This window comes from Coregonus clupeaformis, unplaced genomic scaffold (assembly GCF_020615455.1).
Source record: "Coregonus clupeaformis isolate EN_2021a unplaced genomic scaffold, ASM2061545v1 scaf0048, whole genome shotgun sequence".
Classification (NCBI taxonomy): domain Eukaryota; kingdom Metazoa; phylum Chordata; class Actinopteri; order Salmoniformes; family Salmonidae; genus Coregonus; species Coregonus clupeaformis.
Genome location: NW_025533503.1, coordinates 734709 through 744392, shown reverse-complemented (window position 1 = coordinate 744392; position 9684 = coordinate 734709). Strand labels below are relative to the sequence as shown.

The following is a 9684-nucleotide window of genomic DNA, read 5'->3' as shown; positions in this document are numbered from 1 at the left end:
GACCAGGGGACAGATATTTCAGTTTTATTAGCATTGTGACAAAACCTACAATGGGGGGGATAGCACTCCAAAGTCCAGGACTGACTGTTACCTAGAAATGTAGACTCTGGGACCTTTCCTTTCCTGATGATCCCTTTATATGACACTACTATTTCAACCCATCCACCGCTCCACTCTACCTCCCAGTAGCAGACTCCAGACAGGCCCTCTCTACACAGCACCTGTCTCCAGTAGTCAGGATAGGGCTGAGCTTTATCAGTGGCTGTCACCTTCCAGTTTCCATCAGACAGCCTGAGTTCTGGATGAGCTGTATTCAGATCCAATGTCAGCTGGAGGACGTCTGACTGATGAACAACAAAACCCAATAAGGAAAAGAAAGAACATGTATGTTGTCTTTGAGAGGGTGTTTGAATATCACTTACAGAGGGACAACTCTTCTTTTTTTTTTTTTTTTTTTATTTCACCTTTATTTAACCAGGTAAACCAGTTGAGAACAAGTTCTCATTTACAACTGCGACCTGGCCAAGATAAAGCATAGCAGTGCGATAAAAACAACACAGAGTTACATATGGGGTAAAACAAAACAAAAATCAAAAAAATACAACAGAAATACAATTAATATACAGTGTGCAAATTTAGCAAGTTATGGAGGTAAGGCAATAAAATAGGCTATAGTGCAAAATAATTACAATTTAGTATTAACACTGGAATGATGTGCAAGAGATGATGTGCAAATAGAGATACTGGGGTACAGATGAGCAAAATAAATAACAATATAGGGATGAGGTAGTTGGGCGGGCTAATTTCAGATGGGCTGTGTACAGGTGCAGTGATCGGTAAGGTGCTCTGACAACTGATGCCTAAAGTTAGTGAGGGAGATAAGCGTCTCCAGCTTCAGAGATTTTTGCAGTTTGTTCCAGTCATTGGCAGCAGAGAACTGGAAGGAATTGCGTGCCAAAGGAGGTGTTGGCTTTGGGGATGACCAGTGAGATATACCCGCTGGAGCTGCAGACTACGGGTGGGTGTTGCTATGGTGACCAATGAGCTAAGATAAGGCGGGGATTTGCCTAGCAGTGATTTATAGATGGCCTGGAGCCAGTGGGTTTGGCGGACGAATATGTAGTGAGGACCAGCCAACAAGAGCGTACAGGTCACAGTGGTGGGTATTATATGGGGCTTTGGAGACAAAACGGATGGCACTGTGATAGACAACATCCAATTTGCTGAGTAGAGTGTTGGAGGCTATTTTGTAAATGACATCGCCGAAGTCAAGGATCGGTAGGATAGTCAGTTTTACAAGGGCATGTTTGGCAGCATGAGTGAAGGAGGCTTTGTTGCGAAATAGGAAACCGATTCTAGATTTAACTTTGGATTGGAGATTCTTAATGTGAGTCTGGAAGGAGAGTTTACAGTCTAACCAGACACCTAGATATTTGTAGTTGTCCACGTACTCTAGGTCAGACCCGTCTAGAGTAGTGATTCTAGTCGGGTGGGCGGGTGCAAGCAGCGTTCGGTTGAAGAGCATGCATTTTGTTTTACTAGTGTTTAAGAGCAGTTGGAGGCTACTGAAGGAGTGTTGTATGGAATTGAAGCTCGTTTGGAGGTTTGTTAACACAGTGTCCAATGAAGGGCCAGATGTATACAAAATGGTGTCGTCTGCGTAGAGGTGGATCTGAGAGTCACCAGCAGCAAGAGCGACGTCATTGATATACACAGAGAAAAGAGTTGGCCCAAGAATTGAACCCTGTGGCACCCCCATAGAGACTGCCATAGGTCCAGACAACAGGCCCTCCGATTTGACACATTGAACTCTATCTGAGAAGTAGTTGGTGAACCAGGCGAGGCAGTCATTAGAGAAACCAAGGCTATTTAGTCTGCCAATAAGAATGCGGTGGTTGACAGAGTCGAAAGCCTTGGCCAGGTCAATGAAAACGGCTGCACAGTACTGTCTATTATCGATCGCGGTTATAATATCATTTAGGACCTTGAGCGTGGCTGAAGTGCACCCATGACCAGCTCGAAACCGGATTGCATAGCAGAGAAGGTACGGTGGGATTCGAAATGGTTGGTGATCTGTTTGTTGACTTGGCTTTCAAAAACTTTTGAAAGGCAGGGCAGGATGGATATGGGTCTGTAACAGTTTGGATCTAGAGTGTCACCCCCTTTGAAGAGGGGGATGACCGCGGCAGCTTTCCAATCTCTGGGGATCTCAGACGTTACGAAAGAGAGGTTGAACAGGCTAGTAATAGGGGTTGCGACAATTTGGCGGCTAGTTTTAGAAAGAAAGGGTCCAGATTGTCTAGTCCAGATGATTTGTAGGGGTCCAGATTTTGCAGCTCTTTTAGAACATCAGCTGTCTGGATTTGTGTGAAGGAGAAGCGGGGGGCATGGGCAAGTTGCAGCGGAGGGTGCAGAGCTGGTGGCCGGGGTAGTGGTAGCCAGGTGGAAAGCATGGCCAGCCGTAGCAAAATGCTTGTTGAAATTCTCGATTATTGTAGATTTATCGGTGGTGATAGTGTTTCCTAGCCTCAGTGCAGTGGGCAGCTGGGAGGAAGTGCTCTTATTTTCCATGGACTTTACAGTGTCCCAAAACTTTTTGGAGTTAGTGCTACAGGATGCAAATTTCTGTTTGAAAAAGTTAGCCTTTGCTTTCCTAACTGCTTGTGTATATTGGTTCCTAACTTCCCTGAAAAGTTGCATATCACGGGGCTATTTGATGCTAATGCAGTACGCCACAGGATGTTTTTGTGCTGGTCAAGGGCAGTCAAGTCTGAGGAGAACCAGGGGCTATATCTGTTCTTAGTTCTGTATTTTTGAATGGGGCATGTCTATTTAAGATTGAGAGGAAATTACTTTTAAAGAACAACCAGGCATCCTCTACTGACGGAATGAGATCTATATCCATCCAGGATACCTGGGCCAGGTCAATTAGGAAGGCCTGCTCGCTGAAGTGTTTTTGGGAGCGTTTGACAGTGATGAGGGGTGGTCGTTTGACCGCGGACCCGTTACGGACGCAGGCAATAAGGCAGTGATCGCTGAGATCCTGGTTGAAGACAGCGGAGGTGTATTTAGAGGGTAAGTTAGTCAGGATGATATCTATGAGGGTACCCATGTTTACGGATTTAGGGTTGTACCTGGTAGGTTCGTTGATAATTTGCGTGAGGTTGAGGGCATCTAGCTTGGATTGTAGGATGGCTGGGGTATTAAGCATATCCCAATTTAGGTCACCAAGCAGTACGAACTCTGAGGATAGATGGGGGCAATCAGTTCACATATGGTGTCCAGGGCACAGCTGGGGGCTGAGGGGGTCTGTAGCAAGCGGCAACAGTGAGAGACTTATTTCTGGAAAGGTGGATTTTTAGAACTAAAAGCTCAAACTGTTTGGGCACAGACCTGGATAGTATGATGGAGCTCTGCAGGCTATCTCTACAGTAGATTGCAACTCCGCCCCCTTTGGCAGTTCTATCTAGACGGAAAATGTTATAGTTGGGGATGGACATTTCAGAATTTTTGGTGGCCTTCCTAAGCCAGGATTCAGACACTGCTAGAACATCAGGGTTGGCGGAGTGTGTTAACGCAGTGAATAACTCAAACTTAGGAAGGAGGCTTCTGATATTTATGTGCAGAAAACCAAGACTTTACGGTTACAGAAGTCAATAAATGATAGCTCCTGGGGAGTAGGAGTGATACTGGGGGCTGCAGGGCCTGGGTTAGCCTCTACATCACCAGAGGAACAGAGGAGGAGTAGAATAAGGATACGACTAAAGGCTTTAAGAACTGGTCTTCTAGTGCGTTGGGTACATAGAATAAAGGGGGCAGTTCTCCGGGCGTTGTAGAAAAGATTCAGGGCATTATGTACAGAAAAGGATATGGAAGGATATGAGTACAGTTCAGGTAATCCTAAGTGTTGGGTAACAATGAAAGAGATAGCATCATTGGAGGCATCGATTGAGCCGGTCTCGGCGTGTATGGGGGAACAAAGGAACTATATGAGACAGTTTGAGAGGGACTAGGGTTCTACATTGAAATTGTATAATAAGAACTAACCCAAACAGCAATAGGCAAGGCATAATTGACATAGGAGAGAGGCATAAAGCAGTCACGTGTTATTAGAGAGAGCTAAGACACAACTGGAAATAGCGATAACGTTTGGGCTAAGACTAAACAGAAAAAACAGGACAGAGTACCGTGTAAAGGAACAGTCCAGCAGGCATCAGCTGTGCAGCTGAGTGATCATAAGGTCCAGTGAACAGCAATATGTGAGTCCGAGAGCAGTTCAAATTGGTGCTTCAGCACAGCTAGCAGGGAGCTAGCAGGCTAGCTCAAGGCTAACTGGTGCTTGCTATATGGCAATGGTATCAGCCAGCAACAGGTTGCAGCTAGCTAGCTGGTTGTGATGATCCGGCGCTAGGGTCCAGTGATTCCGGCAGAAAGTCCAATAAGCTATGGGTCGATAGCACGCTGGGTCGATAGCACGCTGTGCAGACTGGCCGACGAATTGTCCAGGCTAGCTAGAGCTGGCTGGTGGATAGTGTAGGCCACGGACAAAGATGAAGACGCTAACAGTGACTAATAACACGTAGCCATTTAGTTGCAGCTAGCTAGCTGGTTGTGATGATCCGGCGCTAGGGTCCAGTGATTCCGGCAGAAAGTCCAATAAGCTATGGGTCGATAGCACGCTGGGTCGATAGCACGCTGTGCAGACTGGCCGAAGAATTGTCCAGGCTAGCTAGAGCTGGCTGGTGGATAGTGTAGGCCACGGACAGTGGTGGAGACGCTAACGGTAACTAATAGCAGGTAGCCAATTCAGATTGCGGCTACACACGTTTCAGCTTACGGTTCTTGATGAAAGTTATAAAGAAATAATAGAATCCTTTCCACGTTGGGTGAGGCGGGTTGCAGGAGAGTATATTTAGTTAAAGAGTGAAAGTAAAAAATTTAGAAATATAGACAAAAAAAACAAGAAACGGGATATTTACACAGGACGAAAAATAAAAGCGACCGTACTGCTACGCCATCTTGGATACTTTCTTTGGTCTTCAGCTAAGGAGACATTTCGAATTCTGTCACTATTGAAAAATGCAACTTCATATCACATGTATCAAGGCAGTTGAGTTACCTGGAGGAAATGGATGTGATCCTCTGTGTGTGAGAGCTGCTCCAGCTCAGTGCTTCTCTTCCTCAGCTCAGCTATCTCCTGCTCCAGTTGCTCCAGGAGTCCTTTAACCCGTCTCACTGCAGTCTTCTCCTGGCCTCTAATCAACCTTTTCACCTCAGTGAGTATTCTCTCCATGGACCCGATCAGTTCAGTAAAGATTGTCTCATACTTACTAACTTCTGCCTGTACAGAGCACTGATAACTCACAGAGAGAGAGGAGGGGGTCAATTTCCACTGTTACTGGATTCCAGACAACCTGTTCCCCAGTGTTGTCTTGGTACTATTTTCACAAGTGTGTGGTAAAATTTCACAACTCTTAGAACAAAACTCATCACAGATCGTCAAAAACGTACTTTTTTCTTCAAAACTTGAAGCACATTTTCAATTGACTAAGTACAAAACACAAAACCACACAGAAACATTTTCACCAAACCTAATCAGTGTTTCATCTAGAAATACCTTTCGTATAAAGTAAATGCCTTTCACAATGCAATGCTCACAATACTTTTCATATGATTCTCTTCTCATTTGTTTAAATACATTTGACTATCACTTAATCTAACTGCGCTTAATGGTTAATCACTTAACCGTTTGGTAAAACTATAGATTTTAAACTGGTTTGTCTACTATATAAGGATTTTGAGAACTACAGAAATAAAATGTGTTTGAAAAGTATAAACATCATGATAACATGTATGATACATGATAACCATACATAATGACTGCTCATTATTGCTAATTGATTCCACATAGTGGGAACCACAATTGGTCACCATATAAAAGGATGTTTATGAACATTTCTTTCAACATGGAGCAGGATAGACAGCAAGGGAGAGGAATAAATCAAAGAGCTCATGGACAAGGGGCCAATCAGAGAGGAGGGATGGGCCCCATTAAAGAGGTCAGAGAGGTGGACATCAGAGAGAGGGAGGCAGACGGCAGGGAACTGTTGTGTCTAATGAAGTCAGGGCCATCGTCGTTGACCATGTGGTAAACAGAGGCCTTACCATGGCAGAGGCTGCCAGATTAGTTCACCCCAATCTGAAAAGATCAACTGTCAATAAGATCATGAGAACATTTTCTCCAAGAAAACCGGTAAGTCTGAAGGATATGCACTATGCTTTACCATTACATTTACAATAAATTACATGTTGTAATGCATGTAAATTCACATAACTTGTTCCAGTATTCTTCCAGTATGATCTACTGACAGTATACTCTTGTTCTACCCTCAGAATTGACAGAAGACCCCATGGTGGTGGCCGTGTGCTGACCGACCAGCAGGAGTGGGCAGTGGTGGAAATGGTGATAGCCAGGAATGACATACGTCTGTCTGAAATAAAGCAGGCCATTGAGGAGAATGATGACACCTTTGCCAATGTGGCATCCATCAGCCTACCAACAATCACCCGCCTTTTGAAGAGGCACCAGGTATCTATGAAACACATTTACCTGGTGCCTTCTGAGAGAAACAACTGGGGGCCGAGTATGTTCAGGTACAGCACTATATAAATACACTGTATTACTGTTGCTATTAATGCACATGCTACTTCACAATATCATAATGGAACTATACTGTAAAAAGAACTAACCAAAATATATTTTTTAGAGGGTGATGGTGCTTGATGCTGCTGTGAACCATCACTAGTATATCTTTGTTGATGAAGCGTGCTTCAACCTGGGCCAAAACTTGGCGCCGTGGGCGGAACCTCATCTGCCAACGGGCGTCCGTCCAAGTGCCTGGACAACGTGGGGGAAACATTTCCAAGAGCAGCAGCTATCTCTGAAGATGGTGTGGTAGGACGTAGACCATTACTTGGATCCTACCACGCTGCACACCTCATTGTGTTTCTCAATGAAATTGAGCAGGCCTGTCAAGGTGAAGGGGTCACCTATGTCATTGTGTGGGACAATGTCAGGTTCCACCATTCAGAGGTGGTTCAGGCATGGTTTCAGTTCCCTCCCTGATTCGTGACCCTATACCAGCCCCCTTACTCTCCTTCCTCAACCTTATTCAATTATTTTTTTCATCATGGAGGTGGAAGGTGTACGATCGCCATCCCCATGAGCGTGCCACCCTCCTTCTGGCCATGGATGAGGCATGTGATGACATCAATGCAGACCAATGTCAAGCTTTGATTCAACATGCCGAAAGGTTTCTCCAGCGGTGCATGAACAATGAGGACATTTACTGATGTGGATGAGAATTTATGGCCAAATGCTCAAGATAGGCTTGATGCTAATTAATGCGTGCTAAACATTATTTTATTTTCATTCATGTAATGTTTCATTTAATGTCTTACATCTAAATTACAGACAGTACTGTATGTTGCAATTATATCAGAAAAATAAAAACATTTCCCCATGAATGATTGTAGAGGATGTCATCATTGATCACACCTTTGATTACACATTGGATAGATATCATGGAAATGATAGATTGTCCATTTTGTTGGGTAATGTAAGTGTATTGCCTAATGTGAAGTGTAATCTACAGTACTGTAGCATATTACTTTCAGCACTTCTAAGGGTTATTTGAAACACTTATCTTGCAGTGATTTCTATTGGTAGTTAATGATATATTTTCAATTGAGTAGTTTTAAGTTGTTTTGGTGATTAAACCAATGCTCTCATTACATTTATATTTTGAATCAATGGTTGTGTGGTGAGAGATGTTTACAATCCAAATGAATGCACAATGACAGGTTTTGAATGAAAGACTGGCTGCGTTACAAGCGAGACCAGCTTGGAGTTTTATACTAAGAGTTGTGAAAATGTACCACCTGCTTGTGAAAATAGTACCAAAGTGATTAAAACAAAACCGTAATATAATTTTTTTGGGGGGGATGAATTGTTAATTGATTTTCAATAAGGAACACTGAGGGGAAACACAACAGAAGAAAAGTGGGGGACGCAACCACTACAGTGAGGGAAAAAAGTATTTGATCCCCTCTCAAATCAGAAGGATTTCTGGCTCCCAGGTGTCTTTTATACAGGTAACGAGCTGAGATTAGGAGCACACTCTTAAAGGGAGTGCTCCTAATCTCATCTTGTTACCTGTATAAAATACACCTGTCCACAGAAGCAAACAACCAATCAGATTCCAAACTCTCCACCATGGCCAAGACCAAAGAGCTCTCCAAGGATGTCAGGGACAAGATTGTAGACCTACACAAGGCTGGAATGGGCTACAAGACCATCGCCAAGCAGCTTGGTGAGAAGGTGACAACAGTTGGTGCGAATTTTTGCAAATGGAAGAAACACAAAAGAACTGTCAATCTCCCTCGGCCTAGGGCTCCATGCAAGATCTCACCTCGTGGAGTTGCAATGATCATGAGAACGGTGAGGAATCAGCCCAGAACTACACGGGAGGATCTTGTCAATGATCTCAAGGCAGCTGGGACCATAGTCACCAAGAAAACTATTGGTAACACACTACGCCGTGAAGGATTGAAATCCTGCAGCGCCTGCATGGTCCCCCTGCTCAAGAAAGCACATATACATGCCCGTCTGAAGTTTGCCAATGAACATCTGAATGATTCAGAGGAGAACTGGGTGAAAGTGTTGTGGTCATATAAGACCAAAATGGAGCTCTTTGGCATCAACTCAACTCGCCGTGTTTGGAGGAGGAGGAATGCTGCCTATGACCCCAAGAACACCATCCCCACCGTCAAACATGGAGGTGGAAACATTATGCTTTGTGGGTGTTTTTCTGCTAAGGGGACAGGACAACTTCACCGCATCAAAGGGACGATGGACGGGGCCATGTACCGTCAAATCTTGGGTGAGAACCTCCTTCCCTCAGCCAGGGCATTGAAAATGGGTCGTGGATGGGTATTCCAGCATGACAATGACCCAAAACACATGGCCAAGGCAACAAAGGAGTGACTCAAGAAGAACCACATTAAGGTCCTGGAGTGGCCTAGCCAGTCTCCAGACCTTAATCCCACAGAAAATCTGTGGAGGGAGCTGAAGGTTCGAGTTGCCAAACGTCAGCCTCGAAACCTTAATGACTTGGAGAAGATCTGCAAAGAGGAGTGGGACAAAATCCCTCCTGAGATGTGTGCAAACCTGGTGGCCAACTACAAGAAACATCTGACCTCTGTGATTGCCAACAAGGGTTTTGCCACCAAGTACTAAGTCATGTTTTGCAGAGGGGTCAAATACTTATTTCCCTCATTAATATGCAAATCAATTTATAACAATTTATAATTTTTTTGTTGTTATTCTGTCTCTCACTGTTCAAATAAACCTACCATTAAAATTATAGACTGATCATTTCATTGTCAGTTTGCAAACGTACAAAATCAGCAGGGGATCAAATACTTTTTCCCCTCACTGTAACATTACAGTATAATATTCTAACGAGGCAACCACTAACATTACAGTATGATATTCTAATGAGGCAACCACTAACATTACAGTATGATATTCTAATGAGGCAACCACTAACATTACAGTATGATATTCTAATGAGGCAACCACTAACATTACAGTATGATATTCTAATGAGGCAACCACTAACA

General features: G+C 43.9%; 1 protein-coding gene across 1 annotated transcript; it reads right to left on the bottom strand.

Moving 5' to 3' along the window:
* Window positions 1-53: 53 nt before the first annotated feature.
* Window positions 54-5293, bottom strand: LOC123483235 (neoverrucotoxin subunit beta-like; the record flags this gene model as incomplete). The annotated part of the gene is made up of 2 exons (XM_045212760.1): window positions 5120-5293; window positions 54-344 (listed from the first exon to the last, which is right to left on the bottom strand). Coding segments are annotated over exons 1-2 (465 nt in total), but the record flags the coding sequence as incomplete, so codon positions are not given.
* Window positions 5294-9684: the final 4391 nt, after the last annotated feature.